Source organism: Carassius gibelio, chromosome B1 (assembly GCF_023724105.1).
Source record: "Carassius gibelio isolate Cgi1373 ecotype wild population from Czech Republic chromosome B1, carGib1.2-hapl.c, whole genome shotgun sequence".
Classification (NCBI taxonomy): Eukaryota; Metazoa; Chordata; class Actinopteri; order Cypriniformes; family Cyprinidae; genus Carassius; species Carassius gibelio.
Window position 1 is genome coordinate 30174594 of NC_068396.1, and position 21465 is coordinate 30196058.

Here is a 21465-nt window from a genome sequence, read left to right on the forward strand (position 1 = left end):
TGCTGTGTGACCTGCAGTTTTTCAGCCAACCGACTGGAGACTGGTCTCTGTGGGACTTTCTGACTGTTTACAAGTGCAGGCTATTTCAGAAAGGAATATTCAAAAGATGAAAAATCAATAAGTCCTCTGAATATGTAATCAGGTCATCAATATAAAAGTAACTGTAGTTTGAGTGTTTTAAAAATGCAATATCTAATTTATAAGAAGGCTACATAACTTACAATTCTAATTAAGTAATCCAGATGACATGTAATCAGTTGGTAGCCAGGACTCCTAAACAACAGTACAATCCATTAAACGCATCTTTATCCCTCAAAGACTCATTTACATTCCTGTCGAATATTATCAGGCTGTATTACAGTACAATAACTATGATGCAAGCCTGATTAGGCCCATTGTAGGTTCCTTTCTGTAACCAATATCTAAACTTCTCAGAACGTTGCAATACGTTCTTTTTTTTTAAAAAAACAACAACTGTTATATACAGAACGATTATTCAAGCTTTATACATTTTTTAGACAAACCTTCCCACAACACTGGGTTTCTCCCTTTGACTGCGTCTTTGACTCAATAGTTCGTGGTTCATTGGTAGTGTGTTACTGACACCTAGTGGCAAAGTTAATATTACAGATGTATGACTTTTATATTCACCCCGTATCCTAAGTGAAAACGTTTAGAAATGAGATGCAATGTAACAGAATTCAAAACAAAGTTAATGTTGATATTTAATATTTTTTACAGCAAGACTACGAATTTTCGAAATTGCAGTGCAACAGAAAGAAACAGAAACCAGTTGTAAAAGTCTCAAATATTTTATTTCTCATTTTCATGAATGACATTTCAATGGTTCCCACAGCATATGACGCAGCATGCAAAGAAATGAAGAAAGAAACAAAACGTTAAACCTAAAAGCGAAACGTTTTCATTCACTTGTATGTTTCCTTTGTCCAAAAAACCCCACGGATCTCCCATCGAAAGTTATTCAGACGACTGTCTGACCCCCAGCTAAAGAAATACAAAACACAACCGACGCACATTCTGTACAAAACAACTCAACCAAACCAGGAACGGAAAAGGAGAGAGAGAAAAAAAAAACTTTCTCTTTTTTTTAAGAGGAAAAAATTAACTGGGAGTGACGGACAGAAATCCAGAATAACTCACACATCTTCTTTTAATTTGCATAATATTATTTATGGATAAATGTAGTGAAGAAACTCGCTTTAAAATCATTTCCATATTTAAACATTTACCAAAAGTTTGGCAACGTCCATATATTTATATGTAACTGTCATTCATATTATAATATCTCAATAGTACGATTCATATGTAAACAAGAGAAACCCCCCAAGAATCAGATCTACATGCACAAAAAAAAAAGTAAAAAAAAAGTAAAATAAGAGAAACCTTCCCGTATCATGCGAGAACAACTCAAGACCTCGACGTTCTTCGCCGGGAAAGAAATGTTTAAGCGTCATCACCGTGCAGCAGCTGGCGCGAAAACGCCGATTTGCGCGGGAGAATCACATTTAAAGCAAAATAGCGGAGTGGCCGACCGTTTCGAGTTTATTCATCCGCGTTGAAAGCGTCTGGTTTGGTCTCTCCTTTCTTAACACGCAAATCCCACAGATCAATCCTTGAAACGATGAAGGAAAAGAGAAACTGAGCAATCAGTCAGTCAGGATCTGGTTTTGCCTACTCCGACGATCCCTCTCAGTAACATGCTGCGAACCAACTCGATTAAAGCTTAGAAAAACCCAAACACACAATCTGTCCTTCAGTCCCTAATATACAAATAGGAGCTACTAAGGTCTTTAAAATGCTGCCTGCAGTCAAGTTGGGAAGAAAATAACCTTATATTTCCACAAACAAATATTCAAATCAAATGTTATTGTGGATTCAGTTCGCCACAATATGCACTATCCTACAATGTCAAGAGGTAAATCAAAATTACTGGTTTGCTGTGTTATAATGGTAATAAATCCAGAATACAAACACACACACACACACACACACAAAAGTCCAGAAATTTTACTGATGGCACTTCCATCCTACAGTAAGATGTGGTGTGATCTGATCGTTCCTCCCCACACGACCCCTGCGATAAAACACCAGTCCTAAAAGTAAACCATACTCAACTTTACTCAAAAGTAAACCATATGAGCACAACTTCAAATATATTTGCTTTTTTATTCTAGTCTACTGTATACCAGAAAGCAAGACGGTAGATGAACTCCCTGACAATATTAAAACAGCACACTTTACACACTTTACACACACACACACACACATTCTTTGTAGAAAATTCAAATCGCATTTGCATTTTGCATGAGATCTGAAGCAGTTATTTGCTCTAAAGAGGTGGAAACAAAAAAACGTAATGACTTTTTTTAATCTCCCCATGACATGAAGAACATCAGATAGCGGTTTCAATATTCAGCTATTGTTAAATTGTTCCTGTGTATATGTTTCGATTGGCACTTCATGCTTGAAGGGTGTTGCACTGAAATCAAGTGTCAAGACATATATATCGCTCACATACACACATTCCCTGTAGACCTAGATTATCTTTTAAAAAAGACAGGACTAAAATAAATACAAAAAAATCCCCCCTTCAAAAAGAAAAATAAAGAGCTTACACACACACACACTTCTCTCAGTCTCCATCACACTGAGTCGCTCGGTAATCGACAGAGAAGTCGTCTCTCTGACTGTCCTTAAATACCCGAGAACGTGGACAGAAGAATCTCATGCTCTATAACACTTAGGATGGCAGGCTTCACAAGGCTCAGGGAGTACAGACGGGGAACAGAGGCATCATTCAGAGAAATACTTCCATTGAAACAGAGAAAGAGAGCGACAGACAGAGAGAGAGAGAAAGAGAGAGCGTGTTAGCGGAACATCTGGAGCTGATTCTCAGAAATGGAGAAGTGAAAAAAGAGGGTGTTCAGTGAAGGGCCTTCTCTGTCTCTTCACACATCCACCACCATCTTTTTGTGAATGTCTAAGCCACCAACCACCTGCGGAGGAGAAGGGAAATAATGTCAGTGCATTTCATAACCAGAAGGAAAAAAAAAAAGTGTTAGAACTCAATGACCCACAGTTTGTTACTGTGCAAACTCTTATAGCACACTGCTAAAACATAACACAAATCTCAATAACTAGTCAGCTGTAGGCGCAGCAGGTGCAGTGAATATCACACAGCGCCTGGAAATACTCCCTAGCTAGTCTGTGTAGTTGCAGCAAAAGCAGTTGCTGGGAATTATTTTCAGGGACTGCGTGATATCACTGCACCTGTTGTGGCCATGTTACGCAGCACAGTTCCTTGATTATTAAAGGGACAATAAGTAACTTTTTAGGTATTTTATTATCTAAAATCAATATTTTTATTCATAAATATGCCCTCAATTGTGTACAAATAGTTATGCCAATGTTTAAACTAATCCTCGTAAATGAAGAATTTATTATCTTTATATACATGGGACGGGTAGGTCGACGGAGGCTTCCATGTAGTTCCGCCATCTTGCAAAACTATAATAGCAGAGAGGGACAAAAAGTACTAAGCCAACGCGTTTCCACAACGCGTTTTCGGTCAGAGCCAGAAACGCAGGTGCAGAGCAGTGAGAGGCGCTTGAAACTGCACCGGCAAGTTTAAAAGTCTGGATTGCATTCTTATTATGGACCATACATATGCCGCGCCACAGGAGAAGAAAACATCGTCGCCAAAACAGTCAAAAATAGAACGTAAAAGGAAACGTGACCGTAGATTACAGAAAACAAGAGTTAATGTCGGGTCCCACTGATCAGATCCCTAATCAGATCCCACTGATCCACTGCCTCTCTGTCCTCTCCCTCTACCTCTACCTATTGTTGAATCATCTGATGATGATATCTAACAATGCACATAATTCAGAAAATATAACGAATAAAGAAGACATAACTACTAATTACAATATTTCATGTTTTCCGCAGTCAGTAATTCATACTGTAACATTCGTTTGTTAGTTGTCATGTTGCAGTTTGTTTGAAATAACACACCTGTTCACCTGAAGGAAAACTCGACGAAGTGCTATTAGAAGACATCCTGTCAAAGCTTTTTGGTACATATCGCCTACCGTAGATGCAACGCGCATTTGAAAATGCTAGGCGCTGGAGAGCAAAATTGGTTTGAATGCAAAATACAATTTCACCACTAGATGGGAGTAATTCCTACTTACAGTCCCTTTAAGGCAGAATTGAAGTATAGTTCCTAATAATTTTGGCCTAGAAAATCACAACTTTGCATTTTCCGCTGATCTTAGTACACGATATAACTACAGGAGAGTCAAAGTCTTAAATAAGAAAAATATCAAAACTCTGGTCACTTTTGAAAGCGATGCTACTGGTCTAATAGGATTCAATGATGTACGCTAAGCTATGCTAAAAGTGCTATCGCCAGACCCGAGATCGGCTGAATGGATTTGGAAACTGTTTAACTCAATCTATTAACTCTGGGGGACTGGAGTGTTCCTTTAAGATAAATGCTTTTAATTATATTCATGTTAAATATAAATAATTATATTTAAGGATCACTAATAAATCAAATTCTATGGATTAGAAACTGCCAAGTTTAACATAAATGCAGGAATTTCTAAAAATAAAATACAAATATAAAATTTTGATAATAAACTTTTGGGGGAAAACACTCTGAAACCAATAATTATAAATAACTTGTGTTAGAATTTGTGATGTATATATTTATACTATGGGTCCGCTGAATGCTTGAATCTGATTGGTTGACAAACTTTCTGAGTTGTGCAATTTTCTGGGAAACGCACGGCGAACGTAGTTCCAGGCAGCTCTCTTGACTGCATTACAGTTCATATCACTTCGGATAGTTAACAGTAATAATGGTCACACAGTTTAGACAAAAAGGTGTTGTGAGCGCTGCCCTGATGATTTTATCAGTTAGACATATAGTGTAGCAACTTAAAGAACACACATGACATTTCTCATCGAGGGGACAGCGCTGTTTAGAGATGCACCGAGGTACAAGCTCTCACTCTCTCTGTATCTGTGTGTATGTCTCTGTCTCTCTTTCTAATAATTAATAACTGTATTAGAATGGTATCAACGGCCCAAGCCTCCATTACCAGCTTTAAAATGACATTTTGCTACTAGCAAAAGAGGCATTGGATGAGATGTGGAAGAAATAGTCCTACTAACAATAACGATTTAAGTACAAAAACCAGACAAATAACCTTTAAATAAATCATTGGATCGATGTCTTGAGGTGTGGTAACAGTAGTATAAGCGGAATAAATGCCTCCGGACCATTAAATTATTAGAAAAATAATGCACACCTGAGGTGTAACAGCCACTTTTTCTAATAATTGGTTTTGTGCTCCAGGGTCACATATATCAGCTACAACAGCTAATCTAGGGAAAGCTGTCAAAACAGCTTCTAGAAAGCAGGATTATGATAAATATTTACACTATTACATATTCTTTATACTTTTTCTTAACCCTTTTTCTTCCTTATTTACCATGCGTATCAAATTTCTGTGTTTCAAAATTAAATGACTCACAGCACAGAACTCCTCGAAAGATATCCTCCCGTCCCCGTCCTTGTCTGCGTTGATGATGGTTTTGTCGACGATCTGCTGCAGCTGGGTGTCCTTCAGGTTATTCCCTACCATCATCTTCAGCACCTGGAACAGCTCACCGTTGGATATGTAGCCATCCTTATCCATGTCATAAATCCTGAACGCAACTGCAGAAACAGAGAATAAAAAACATAATAAAATGCTTTGCTCCAGCACACTACAGACCAGTTTTATGAGGGTTTCTTGGTTTGGATCGACATTGGATGAACATAAGTGTACTAAAGACGAACTTAACTAGAGGAAAGTGTTGGTAAAATTCAAGATGGAAAGAGACTCACAGCGGAGCTTCTGCTCCTTGTCACCCTTGACACTGAACTGAGAGACGCCTTCAATGAACTCTGCAAGATAAAGGACAGTAAATGGGAGGGTGAGAAAATATTCTACCCTCTTTAACTGGACCAAGTTATGTTAATGCATCTGAACTCCTCAAGTACAGAGCGCTCAAAGCTCAGGCATAAAAAAGCACTGGACTGGGCTGAAATGCAACAACTTCAACTGAGATCTGAATACACATAATATTACATTTCATGTAGGAAATATTAGTTCTTCCAAAAGATGGGAAAGGAACAAATTTTAGGCCTTTGATTTGCATGAGGGCAGTTATGAATGATTAAAAATATGCAAGGAACACAAGACCAATCACAATCAGCATGCAAAAAAGACCAATTGGAATTCAGAACACTTTGCAATGAAATCAACATCATGACGATTAGCATAAACCCATTAGCAACAAATGCTACACATCAACTGGAGTAAACAGAAATAAACCTTTAAAGTCCACTTCTCCGTTTCCGTCTGTGTCGAATATATCGATGACTCGCTGGACCAGTGGGTTCTGCTGCAACTCTGGTAGAGACATGAACTCCTCCACGCTGAGAGAACCCGAGTTATCCAGGTCGAGTTTCTTAAACCGCTTCCCTAGTCTTTTAATCTCATCAGCGTCAACTGAAAATAGAGAGAAAGAGAGATGAAGAAAACAGTGAGAACAAGTCATTTCAACACAAATATGCATCCCTTTCTTATCTCTTTGATTTTCCTTTGATCTTCAAACCGTCAATCTAATATGACATCAAAGATTGTCTTAAAGCACTCACATACACACACACAGGGATGCACTATTCCACATCCAGGGCTCTCACACTCACTTCTATTCATCTTTGGCCACCATCAGAAAGCCAGAACCCATCCCAGAATAGACCTTACCCAGTTTCTCCTGTCTGGCAGTCATGGTCATCTCTCAGAGGACTGCCGTTCAACTACAGCTCGATGCTTGTGCTGTGTAGACTGCTAAATGGCCTAATCACATTCACACAGCCACGTGGTACACACCTCCAGGAATCGGCTGCCAGGCTGTTTGCTGTTAGCACTGTGCAGTTAATCGAATTAAAAATCCAAATCACAATATGGCAGAGAGCAGCGATTCTCAACCTGTATAACTCTTCAGTCCCTTGATGTCAGAGAACTCACTCTGCTCAACTAATGGGAAAAAACTATTAAAATGCTGATATGAATATAGAGGTCAAGTGTACCATTTAAAGGGTTAGTTCACCCAAAAATGAAAATTCTGTCATTGATTACTCACCCTTATGTCGTTCCAAAGCCTTAAGGAAGTTTTTCTTTGGAACTCAAATTAAGGTTTTTTACGATGAAATCCGAAAGCTTTCTGAACCTCTATAGACAGCAACACAACTGACACGTACAAGACCCAGAAATGTAGGAAGGACATCGTTAAAATAGTCCTTTTGACATCAGTGATTCAAACTCAATTTTCTGAAGCTACATGCATACTTTGTGTGCCAAGAAAGTGCACATGTGCCATCTTGAACGTGCGGCAGAGACTGATAAAAAGGGAAGAATGGTTTAATAAGGTCTATATATTATTGTTTAGATTACCAAAAAGTATTCTTGTAGCTTCATAAAATCAAGTTTGACTATTTTAACAATGTCCTTGTTTATTGCATTTTGGTTTATTAATCCTGTCAGGTACGTTACCATCTATGCAGAGTGACAGAATTTTACTTTTAGGGTGAACTACCCATTAAGTCCACCAAAGTCGGTTTCATATATTTTAATTGTTATTTATATAGTTTCATGGAAATACTTGGAAACAAAAACAAAAAAAGCTTAGAAAATATTAAATGTGTGAAACATCTGGTATTTTTGGTTTTTTGAAGTAAGTACAACTGAGTTAATATTTTCCAATCACTAAATGGAAGTATCCCACAGAATTAGTTTTCATTTAGTTATAATTTATATTTCTTTACATGAACAAACAGATAAAATAAAACATTTGAAGTTTTCAGCCATTTTAAATAATAATAGTAACACATTTATAATTAATATAATAGTAACAATTTAAAGTGAAATCATTTAAATAAATAAATGTCCCTGATACAACAGATAAATGAGGTATTGCATCTTCAGAAATTCTGAAAAAAGTGAATATCTGGGTCTCAGGGCGACAATTTAAGTTCTTTAAAATATTTAAGTGCAATTTAAGTACAATAACATAATACTCAAGTCGACTTGGCTCCAAAAAATAGTTGTCTAAATGAAAAGCAAGCAGATGAAAAATGAGCTCTGCCTTACTGCTGCTTTACATCCAAACTATTCTCGGAGATAAAAGAGAAGTAAAGAGACATATGTTGATTTCCGCTGTACTATTTTGAGTTTGTGGACACTTCCCAGATTACCCTAGAGCAGATGATGTAACCGCTTATTCTTCATATCTATTAATATGCCATGGATTAAACCTGATACAGCTAGTGCCAATGTGTGTCATTAAACCAAGTGACTTTATTACACCATCACGCATCTGTCGTTCACCGATACATCAGGACAAAGCATGCCAGTGTCTCAGTCCACATACTGCCAAGCTCAGATTTTCATGCTATTCATTGCGACCCATTGGGCATCAGCAGGGGCAGTTGCATCACTGAGCCACAGTATTCAAACAATGTTGAGATGGGAGAGACAGAGGGGAATATTTATAGCAGTCAGGCTGATCCTCAATGGTCTCTCACACACACCTGCTGTAATGGCTAATAAAGGCCTCTCAGAAAAGCCCCCTAGCAACAAGTAGCAAGGAAGATCAGCGGCGTACGTGCCTATCAGTTCATGATGGTTTCGAAAAATGTGTATACTTCTGCAACATCATTTGTACCGCTGTTTTGTAGTAATAAGCGTTTCACTCTTAAAATGTGTCTAATGACAGTATATTCTGTTCTTTCTAAATGTTTTTAAACATAAGAGCATGTCTTATGTAAATGCCCTTTAAATAATGCATCTGTTTGGGATCAGGTGAATTCAAAACCAGCTTAAAGGAATATTCTGTGCATGTTAAACTCAACTGACAGCATGTGGTGTAATGTTGATTAGCACCAAAGACGTTCAAAGACAATGCACTCATTTAAGAAAGTGCAATGTGCAATAAGGCAGAATAGCCCCTCCTTCTCAATAAAAGAGGCAATTGCTAAATGATAAAGTCATTACATCACCACAGCTGCAATAGAAACAGTCAGTGTGTCTAGACTCACGTTACACATTGGCAAGTCTAGCCTGAAAAATAAGCTTTTTAATGCTTTCTATCAATAGTAAAGCCAGTATAGTAAAATAAACAATGTATTAGCATGCTTCTAGTGTGAAAAACATTGCATAATTAAAAAAAAAAAAAACTGTAAAAATGACAATAGTCTGACAGCTCAAATAATAGTTTTAGCTGAATAATTAATTTAAGTCCTTAACCGTGTTGGGATCGTTACTTGTTAAATGTAATAGGTTACAGATTGCAAGTTATTTCAATTATAGCAGAATATTTATTTTATAATAATTTAAAAATAAAAGAATATTTTTTTTTTCTAAATTATTTTTGTAGTAATAATTTACTACAAATGTGAGCAGCAGGCGTCCCGACAACTTAGAATCCCAGCTCAAGGACCTTTCCCGATCTTGCTCCCCTCTCTCTCCCCCTTTTCGGTCCTTCGAGCCTCTGGGCTTTATCATTAATAAGTCTATTTTTTTTTTATTATACAGGACGACCATAACCTTGTAGCCATTTATCTCTTGCATTTCACATAAACAGTCTGTGTTTGCCTTTGCCAGATGCATTTCATCGACAAAAATGATTTGGGAAGATGTCACGATTGTGTCCTGTTACCAGTGTCTAATTGGAGAGGCCTTATGATGTCCTTGTGGTTGCCAAGCACCCATCTGACCAACAGGTGGCTTAGTTTCACAGCAGCACACTTGTTATCACCCCGTTACAATCCTGCAAAATTAATTACTGTTGCCTTCTCCTGCAGCAAGAGCTCTTGGGAATGATGCTATGGTTCTTTCACCTTGACCTATAACCTCCCACTGTGTTCATCTTGACTGGGTTGAATGAAGAAGAACCGATCACTGAATTTGTCAGGTTTGTGACAAGCTGGCGTCAGATCTTTAAAAGAGGGTTGTCCTCTTATTCGCAGGACAATACAGCTACAATATAGCTTTTCCTCTTCAGTGCACTATGGGTAAGACTCTCTTTATCCAGTGGTATTCCCTCTGTGGTCTTGGAAACCTGTGTCAGTGAATTTGCCATGTAACATTAAGTGACCCCTACCCAGAGAACTCTGGGTAATGTAGTTCTACACATCTGATCTTATGTGGCTCAAAGTGAAATATCATAACATTCACAGACATTTTTTCTTGTTTTTACTCTGAATCGGATTTCACTCAAATTGCTAGACAATTTAATTTAACAAGACATTTTGAAGTAGAAAGACTAAAAAAAGTATTTTACTGCAAAACATATTCTAATTTATAAACCAAAAAAATGATTGTGCAAAAAGTTAAATAAAGTATTAACACATAAAAAATTAAATTAAAAAATTGTAAAAAATTCTGCACATCAAAACATTTTATTTTCAGATTAAATGCATTTCTTAAAGGGACAATTCACACAACAACGACAATTCTGTTATCATGTATTTTCCCTCATGTCATTTCTAACCTTTACTGACTTCACCATTTCTTATACATATGACTTTATCCTGCGGAATATAAAAGAAGATATTTTTGACCCCGTTAAAATTCATAGTTTGGACAAAAAAAAAAGAAAAAAGATCTTTTAGTTTGGAACAACACGATGTTGTGTAATGGCAGAATATTCATCTGTGTGTAGTCTGTGTACTGTGCCTTTAAATAAATGATTTTTCGGCCACGCACAGGTCAGCACAATTATATTGAAAAAGGGTTGTCAAAGGTCCTCTAATGTGTTTGTCAGTACTTACAATGTCTAAAGTAGAGCACACAAATAAATAAAAAATATTAAACCTATTAAAAACGGACCTTCACCTCATGTTCTTCTACTCACTCCCACCAACTCTAAAAATAAACAGGCTCTTCCTGCAGCCCAGAGACTAATAACCTTTACCAGCTGGAGGCATTTATAGCCCTCCTGTGCACAGAACGCCACCCTGTCTAGTCTGGCTGCACTAGCGCTGGCCCTGCTCCAGACCCGGAGAGCCCCACTGATCCAGGGGATGCCCTCTGCCTCGCGTCTTGATCTCCAGCGCAGCACGAACAGGTGTTTAGGACTGGACTACACTACACTGACTGCTATCTCTGATCACCCAGCACGAGATGCATGTGAGTGACTAACCACAGGTCATCCCTCTTTATATGATGTGGATAAGCATCATTTCAAATTTAAAGTTATATTACTAAAATTAAAATAGCTAAAACTGAAATAAAAATAAGACAAAAATAATAAGCACATGAGCTGTAAACACTGTACAAACCGTGTCTTTGGCTACATAATCCTTAGATCAATAATTACATGTTTGTTGATATTGAACAAGACCCAGTGTTCGGCCAAAAATAATCTAGCTCAGAATTTGGCTTAACCAACATAAACTGTGCAAAATACCTAAAGCTATTTAAAGTAAAAAACGTAAAGAATTAAGGGTCACAAAAAAAAAAAGAAAAAAAAAAAAAAAAGAAATGTACTAAAATGTAAAAAAAAAAAAAAACATAACAGTAATAAAAAAAAAAAAAAAAAAATAATAATAATAATAATAATATATATATATTATATATATATATATATATATATATATATATATATATATATATATATTTATTTTCATTAATCATTTTCATTTGGTTGTTTACAAAAAAAAAAGTAAATTAAAATGACATCTAAGAAAAATAATAGTAATAGATCATATTAATTATTATTAAAAGATATTACTACTACTATTTCTACTACCATACTAACAATATACGATGCACTACGGATTGATGACCTGCTGGCTTCATAAATATTAATTATGTTATCTGCATTCGGTCGAACTGAATTGCTGAAATCAAAACAGGGACAGTAATAAATCAGCGCCAGCCAATGAAATTGCCATTTGCGCATTAGCTCCACCCACTACTGGGGAAACTGGCATATCTTCTGAATGTCCTAAAAAGCTGAAAAATTCTAAATGAACTCCATTATTTTGACAGGAGAATACAACAAAGAATTTAGTTTACTTGTAATGTGTCGATTCAGCCTGGTAAGACTCTTGCTCTCTCTCTGTGCATGTGTGAGAAACACCGCTATCAGCAAAGCAATGTCGAGTTTACAGTTCGGCCAATACAGGTGCACTGTGTGTCCATTGAGATGAACTGAAAAGTACAGATCGCTTGATGGAGAGCGAAACTCTGAGCGCTCAGTCAGTGTTCATTGAGTGAAAATGTGCTATTCTTATAATAGCCTTGAGCACACACACTGGCGAGTAAAATCTAAGAATTTATTAGCCAATGGCTAACGATAGACATAATTTAGCTGCACATAGTAAAATTTAGTCGCATATGCGAGTGATTTACTCGCAATGTAGAGGGCTGCTTATACTTCAGTACCTCTGGTGAAATAAAGAAAACATAAAACACAATTTGAGGAATTGAGCAATAGCCCGAAATACTTACAGTGTGAGCACATCTCCAAGGGATAACTCGCCTCATTTCCCTGTAGAGAGAGAACAAGAGTCTGAATCAGCATGACAATGCACAGGAAATGTTATTGATCAAACCTACAGGTTCTGTGAAGCCTGACAGACATAACAACAATATCCAAAGAGAGGCGACTGGGTGATTTTCAGTTCTAACTACATAATCAATGACTCTGCCTAAAGCTAAAAACTTGAATCAAGCATACTATTTACGCTAATGTAGAAGTCGATTTTGTAAATCTTTGTATGTTCTCTCTTCGTGACATACAGCTGTCACCAGAGTCACAAGGTGAAAGGGTCATCACAATTATGTGTCTTAGCAGCACTCCAAAATCTGATTAGCTAATGAACTGTGGAAGAGGCCATCAGTCTCAGAGAACAGACGCCGAATGAACCTGGATTTTATTGTGTGTACTACTGTAGATGTAAAAAGGGAAAGCACATAGACACTTCAGTCAATGATCATATCATCAATCATACTGAAAAGGAAACAGCTACATCCTTAATTGATGATTTGACGGATTTAACTCACCAGAACCTTGAGTGAAGTGTGGTTACTGGCTGATTTATGTTGATATATACAATACTGACTCAATGTTGGAGGTCATTAAGTGTTCCTGTGGTTCAGTGGTAGAGCATAACGTTAGCAGCGTAAAAGGTTGTGGGTTCAATTCCCAGGGAACACACATAATGGTAAAAAAAAAAAAAAAAGTGTAGCCTGAATGCACTGTAAGGCGCTTTAGATAAAAGCATCTGCTAAATGCATAGATGTTTGTGAAAGTCTCTTCGGCTCACCAAGGCTGTTTTTATTTGATCCAAAATACAGTAAAAACAGGAACACTGTGAAATATTATTACAATTTCTTTTTCATTACTAATGCCACTGGGTAAACATGCAAATGTATTGATCACAATATAAATAGCAAAATCTAAACTGCAAAATCTCTTGTGACTGACATGTAATAGAATCAAACCGCCCAGGCATTCCTTTGTTATACATTCAAGTGGAAATACACACTGCAATAAGCCAGGAAAGAAATCAGGCCACCCCATCACCATCCAGTTTCGGCACACACTGGGACACGTAGAGTTAGCAGGAGACACGGTCCAGAAAAAAAATACATGGTCAAGGTCCAGAAAAGCATGAAAAGCATCGTCAGAATAGTCCATCAGCCATCAGTGGTTCAACTGTAACGTTATGAAGCGACGAGAATACTTTTGTATGCGAATAAAACAAATTAACGACTTTATTCAACAATTCCTTTGTCAACAGTCTCCTATTTGTCTCTGTTGAATTAAGTTGTTATTTGTAATTGTTTTTTGCGTACAAAAAGGATTCTCGTCGCTTCATAACATTACGGTTGAACCACTGATGGCAGATGGACTATTCTGAGCCTGACGATGCTTTTCTGGACCTGGACACTGATATTTACTTGGCAGTCCATGGGACAGTCTCAATTAGGGATGTCAAATTTCGATTATTTCCATGATCGATCGTCGTTTAAATTAACGATCAATTAATTGATTAATCGTTAACCATAATAGCCTACTGCAAAATGCGTCTATAGCAGGCACGCAGTCAGCGGTATGACAGGATGTGCAAAAGCCACACACACACACAAAACGCTTTCTCACTTGAATTAAAGAGGTTTTAGTCTGAATAAAATGCTAGTAGCAGGATTATAAAATGAATAGATGCGATTATGACCATTTGATAAAATGAAGAGAGCGCGCCATACTTTTGAGGTCATTTTACTTTTGACAGTTTCCAATCCCGCACGGAGAACGCTGAACGCGCCTCTTTAAATGGTTTTGTGGTGCTCGTTGTTGTATTTTAAAGCACAATTGCAATATTTTCAACTGACATTATTGTATTTAAAATAAAATTATCCGAAATGTGGAGCGCGTGTGACTGCGCTGCACATTAAGTGAACTACATCGGCGCTGCTGCACCAAAACACAGTTGCTCACATTAATTTGATCCTGCTGGATTCTGTCCTAGAAAATGTCAGATTTTTAAAAATCCGGCATACAGCACATTAGATCGTGACAGTGCATGCGTGCAGACGAGGATGAGCGAGCGCGGCTTTGGCTAGATTTATTTGGAGGTTATTGCTCATGTCTCATTCGGCACAAATCGAAATGTTTCCATATTCGCAATGTATTTGAATGTTAAACTATTATTTATAATGTAAACTAGGCTTGTACTTAACACGCATTCGCATATAGACGGAAAAGATGATCCTCTTCATATATGAGCAAAAACGTCCTTGGCATAACAGCAGAGTGGACCGGGATACTACGGTCTATTTAAACTGACCAGTGTAACCTTTTAATGTTTAGTTGACTATTTTATTTTGATAATGAACAGACTGCGATGTAACTTTGAATCGCTAGAATATACGTGTGCAGCAGGCGATCGAAACAGCTGAGACATTAAAAAAATATATATATTTTCCGCAAAAGTGTTTACTTTCATTTGTGCACACTCACAATAAAAACAGAAGATTTGTGCTCTTGTAAAATAAAGCAAACAAACAGAATGCGTTGTCATCCTTTTTTTTTTTTTTTTTTTTGTGAATTTATGGAGCGCCCACACTTCTGTTTTAAATCCGTTAATCTTAATTATTTAAGTCGGATATATTTCGCATAGCCTATTTAAAAAAAAAAAATTTAAAAATAAAAAACATGAAAACAAATTGTTATTTTTATGTTGGGCCTATTACTTAGTAGGCTATACATTTTCCTTAAAGCATCCCATTTTGTCCCAGGGCTTAGACCCTGTGCCCTAGTCAGGTCCATGCAGAAACTTGTGAACGATGCTCGGCGTCACCGTTTGGTGACAGCAGTGAATGCTCCAGGAATGTGTCGGTCACAGCGCCTATTAATCGCTGTTTTGAATCCAGCAATTATTTATTTAGAAATTATAAAATCTGATTATGACAAGTGTGGTATAAAAGCTTTGTTTATTAGAGGAATAATAGGTTAACTGGAAAATGTTAGATCGCGACCATGCTTTTGGACCCCATAGTCTTCATTTACGCTGCTTTGTTCTGGTTTGCCGGTTGGTCACGAATTTCCTCAAATTCAGTATATTTAGGCATTGTTTCTTTTCCTAAATCTTCATAGTCTAACCCTCTAATTTCCCAGGTTTATTTTATTATCTTTCGCTTTTAATAACTGTTTTCGCATCTCTAACTGTGGTAAACATGGAAAGGGAAATTAAAGATTTCATGAATTAAGAATTAGTTCGATTTATTAATTTGTTCCCTTATTTCACTTAAATCATGGGTTATTTAGGGAACAAAATTAATGAAACATGGACAATTGGCACATTAATAATTCGTAGGAATGAACTAACAAGTTGTAGGAATGAATAGACTACCTGTCCTGTCACTGTGTCCCGCAGCCCTGCAAAGCGCACGATATAAAACAGTTATCTGATGTAATGATTAGTAACTACATTTCTATTGCATTTAATGTTGAAGAACTTTTATGTTGTTTCTATTTTAATGTACTTTAAAGTTTAAATCACATTAAAAGCTTAATTTGTACATTGTGAATGAATGATGATGCTTTTATATATCGTCACCGTCACTCACAGCCGCTCGCACGTGTTGAGTGCGCATGAGCCGCACGCAGCCCAACATTGAATCGGTTAACCGACCATCAATAGCCTTAATCGATTGCATCTCTTATCGACAATTAATCGATCATCGATTAATCGTTGACATCCCTAGTCTCAATCCTCCAAGTTTTCATCCAAAATATCTTAAAATTGTGTTCTGAAGACGAACTAAGCTTTTAAGGGTTTGGAACAACATGGGAGTAAGTGATTAATGACAAAATGTTCATTTTGGGGTGGAGTATCCCTTTAAGACTGGAGTAATGATGCTGAAAATACAGAGGAATCAATTACATTAAAAATAATATACATTTTTTAAAATATATAGTTTTTTTTTTTTGATCATATAAATACATCCTTGGTAAACATGCAAAATGCAAAAAGAGTATCTTGGACATTGCGATTAACATCTTATTTGGGGTTTCATGGTGGAAAGAAAATAATACAGCATAAGTTTTAATTTTTAAATCAAATAAAAAAATTAAGAAAATCAAGTCGGCAAGAGAGGTGATGCCTTCATCGAGCTGTGTGCTGAAAACCTGTTATGACTTGCAGCGAGAAAACCAAACCTGCCTCAACCTGTAGAGAGCGGGACAGATAAACTGAGACATCACTGTGCCTAGAAGTTTCTAGAGCAACTTCCAGGATATCTAGAGCTCTCTATTAGACGTTTATTAAATCATTTCATATCTATAAGAAGTGGAGTTCCTGTGCGGCCACTTTATGATGATAAAATAAAAGGAGACATTTTTTTAGTATTCTTCTAAGATAAAAATTCAAGCACACTGATAAACCATGTAGTAGAGATAGTAAATGAGGTGTATATCCATGCTGTGTGTACATAAGTGTTTGTGGAAGTAGATTAAACTCATGCGAGACAGGTCACTTAAGTCACTCGGACTTCTCTAATTTACTGTATTAAACATAGCCGCTTCAGTGTGTCCCTCCCTCTAAAATTAGTCTGAATGCTCAGTGCTCTACAGACAGACAGTGTTTGCCACAGCTAGTGGGTTAGCTAAGGTTGAGTGCCCTGTGCTATTTTGACTTTAGTGGTAGAGAGACAGCAAATTAACTTAAAGTGGATTGAGGGTTTAGGATTACTTCATCTGGTTATATGGTCTCAAGAATGAGCGTGTCGACAGGCAAGGAAAGACGCCTCAAAGCAAAACTAGAGGTGAAGGAAACAGTCACACAAATGTAGCAATGTTCGATTGGGCTCCTTTCTACTCTTTATGACATCATAACACTCCCAACCACATCCAATGGGGAAGCTCATTCAGTAGAAACGTCTATAAAGAGAGACATCAAGATCATCTGAGGCAAGGGAAAGGTCGGCTGAAAACTGACAGCATATCAGGCCTGTATCTAAAAACATTTGGTTAACAGATGTTCACTTGCATAATTTAGCAGACGTAAAAAAACAAAACAAATTATTGCACATGACAAAAGTTAGCATGAAATGAAAATCGATTTACTACATGCATGCTATAGATGATACATTCTTTATAATTTCATAAAAAAAGATAATGTACATTCCTGACAGTATACTTCATTTTATAACCTTTGTATTAAATTGAATTAGAGAAAACTAGTCATTACTACTGCGTGAGAGTTTTCTAATACAATTGTTGATCTTTCACTCTTCTGACCAATACTCAATATTTTTGTCCTCTTTTTGAACGTCAAAGAAACATTTTATTGTTATATTTTTTAATTGGTTTAATGGGAGTACGGTACTCTTAGCTCCACGTAACCATGCTCAAATCTATTCTGCTAATTTTCCACCGAAATCAGTGCTGAAAAACACCTCCTGATTTTGTCTGAGCCTGAAAGTGGCTCTTTAGACACTGTATAGAAATTAAAATGCAATGCAGACATGGTGTTGGTAGACTAGGCTAAATCTAGGTCTGTGAAGCCCCTGGAGGACTTAATGCTATGCTATGCATCCCAAGTATGCATATTTTTCTATCCTTTGAATTGAGTGTATTGAGTGAGTGTCTTCTTTTATGGTCATTTGCATTGACACACATATCCACATATTCTCTCATTGGTTGAGCTGATTAAACAAAGTGCTCATTCCAACCAGTCTCGGCTCTAAAATGTTATAGTTCTATCATTTATCATACATATATTCTGCATTGTATCAGCCACACTGCTGATGATGGCAATTAAGTGTAAACTGAGGTTAAATTGAATGCCTATATCAGACAAACAACAGGCGCTCACCTTCTGACCAATGAACTTCCGCTGTTTGACCAATTATTTTAAAATAAATCATTTTTATGGAGACCCAAAAATGGGCTGCAGTTCTGTTTTGATAAAGTCACGGACAGCAGTGGAAATAAAATATAATTTAAGCAAATAATCATTCATAGTTAGGATGGCAAAGCAAAGATCTATCTTATATGGCATGCATCCATTCAAACTCTATTTTGGCACAAATTCATTGATTAATCAGAAATATGGCTAATACTAATATGACTTAAAGATCTTAAGGATATTTGCATGTTTTTCTAACTGTGCATTGCTCATTTCTTCAGTATACTGTGTGATTTTTATGGACTGAACTGTATTAACATAATTTTGAAACACGACGACTTCTCATATTACTGAACAGTCATAACATATACAAGACAAAATATTACAATAAAGCAACATAAACATGGCACATGAACAATATTTTTAGATTTAAACCCCTAAATACTATTTGTTTTGGCAGTGACACCTAATAAACCCACACTCAAATCATGATGTGAAAATCTAAAAACTGTCAAATTACCGTCACATATCATAACCAAATATTAGATTTTGAAGAAGCACTGTAATCTAAAATGCTCGACATGGTGGTAATGACACACAGCGATTCAAGTTCATATCAAATGATGTGAACGTGTTTTAAATGCTTTCATGAAAATGTGCAAGGCAAAAATCAACCAATTTTAACACTTCTTATTAATTTATCATACAGGGGAAGTTGAAAAGACAGGGTGGATAGATAATAAAACAACAGAAACATTCTAGCAAACTGAAAACTTTACAGTAATTCATTTCAAAATAATTTAGAAATGACTCTTTTAATGAGAAAGCATACACAATGACCCCAGGGGACCGAAAAGGTCCACAAATTTAGGAAACCCATCTTATAATTAATGGCCAAGCAAAGTCAGGCTTCTCTGGAGACTCAAGCATTGATTGAAGTTTATTTCCCACCTAAACCAGCTCTCGATCAGCTTGACAGCCGCATCGATTGAGCAGCACCTACTAACGTTAGCTGCCTGCCATACAATGTTTCTCTTTCACCGCCGCGCCATTACATTTGATCCCTGCTCGCTAGTATTTACACCGGGATTTATAAGATAGCACCGTGTTTTCCGTCAGTGTTTCTTCGTTCGCAGCGTACAGAGACTAGCAGCAGTGGGCCACACTGACAGCCATGGCTCTGTTTTATCAACAACCGCTTTGATCACGACCCCTCGAGCGCATTTTTAGCCCGTCGCGGCGCCAGAAACGCGCGTAAAAACGCCCGATTGACGGTATCTGAACTATCTGCTAAACGTTAGCGTTAAGGGATCCTTACCATTCTGTCGCCGGGCTTGTCTTCGCCTTGTGGGGAGTCTCGCGGAACTGAACGGTCGCTGCTGCTGTTAGTTGACGGTTATTTTTTCTGAGCGAGGGAGCCGCCGGGATTTTCTTCTCCTCGGGCTCTCAGTCGACGGATGACGGATACAACGCCGTGCCTCCGTTAACGTTAGGTCCTCAGCGGAGGGGGTAGAGGCAGTGGGTTGAGTCGGTGGTGCTGGGGAGAGAAAGAGAGGAAAGGAGGGAGGGAGTCTCAGCGGAGCGGAGGGGGGAGGTGCATTAGAACAGCACATCCGGGCAAGTATAGGTCTCTGCAAGAAAGTAATGGGAGTTACAAGATCAAGGTGTTTTTACACCATGATACCTGATTGGTTGATGTAATAGTGACGTTAGGTTTAGGGGTGGGGTTGGGTAAGGGGGATCATTTAGATTGCATGATTCAGAAACACCCAGCAGTTTTAAACCACCCACATGGGGATAAACGCCCACTTTTGCTCTGCAGAGACCTAAGTCTCCATCCGGGCCTTATTTTCTCTCTCAGTCGAGTATTTGCATCTTTACAGCTGATCAAATGATTTTGCATCTTGTGTCTGAAAGAGAAAGCTGGTGTTTGACTTTAGTGAAGAGCAGGGGATGGATTGGAATTTATTTAATCCCGTTATTACTTCTAAAGTTATTTCAGTTTGCTAATATAGCCCCAATTTGATATAGCCTTCATGCTGCAGGACCTGATTTATGACAATAAAATTATAAAACAGTCCCTGTAATTTGTAGGAAATATGATTGGAATAAATATATACGTTTTCTCGAAATGTTTCACATGAACAATTTAATATATAATGATTTTTCCCCGTTTAAAATTGTTTTATTTATTTTCTTGATTCATCTTTCTTAAAGGGCTTTTATTGTCAGGCCTGCTTTTGTATGTATATATATATAAGCTTTTCCTAAATAAAATTAAAAGTATAAAATACTTGTGATTTGTTATACACATGATTAGAATTATGGCTAAATACAACACATATAATTTTTTAGCAATGTTTTACATAAGAAGCTTATATCTAATGATCTTTTCCTTTATTTTCTTGATTCATCTATGTCCTAAAGGGCTTTTATCGTAAGGCCTTCTTTTTTAAAGACTTTTTAGACCATTTCTAAATAAAAATAAAAGTATAAAATAGTTGTGATTTATAATAAATCATTATGGTTAAATACAACACACTGTATACATTTTTTAAAATGTTTTACATGAGCAGCTTAATATCTATATTATAATGATATATATTACATTCCTAAATAAAATTAAAAATATAAAATATTTTTGTTATTTGTAATAAATATGATTATGGCTTAAAACATAAATGCATTTTTGTTTTTCATGTACAGCTTAATATCTAATATTTTTCACTTTTTAAATCATGTTTATGTTCCTGATTTTATTGTTTGTTATCATCTGTATTGGAGGGTTTTATTGTGAGGCCTGCTTTTGTGGTGACTAAATATGCAGGTATTTTCATTTTAAAGTGTTCCAGTTGTGTGTCTATAAACATGCTTTTAAAAGATAAGTAATCTAGTTATCAATAACTATAAAGTTACTAATTTATATCAATATACTAAGCAAAAAATAACCACCATGCATTATT

At 36.7% G+C, this 21465-nt stretch overlaps 1 protein-coding gene across 1 annotated transcript; it reads right to left on the reverse strand.

Moving 5' to 3' along the window:
- Positions 1 to 793: 793 nt before the first annotated feature.
- ppp3r1b (protein phosphatase 3 (formerly 2B), regulatory s1ubunit B, alpha isoform, b) lies at positions 794 to 20090 on the reverse strand. The gene is made up of 6 exons (XM_052545939.1): positions 19821 to 20090; positions 12597 to 12636; positions 6411 to 6587; positions 5921 to 5980; positions 5565 to 5749; positions 794 to 3017 (listed from the first exon to the last, which is right to left on the reverse strand). The coding sequence occupies exons 1-6, from the start codon at positions 19821 to 19823 to the stop codon at positions 2970 to 2972; spliced, it is 513 nt and encodes a 170-aa protein (XP_052401899.1). The 5' UTR covers positions 19824 to 20090; the 3' UTR covers positions 794 to 2969.
- Positions 20091 to 21465: the final 1375 nt, after the last annotated feature.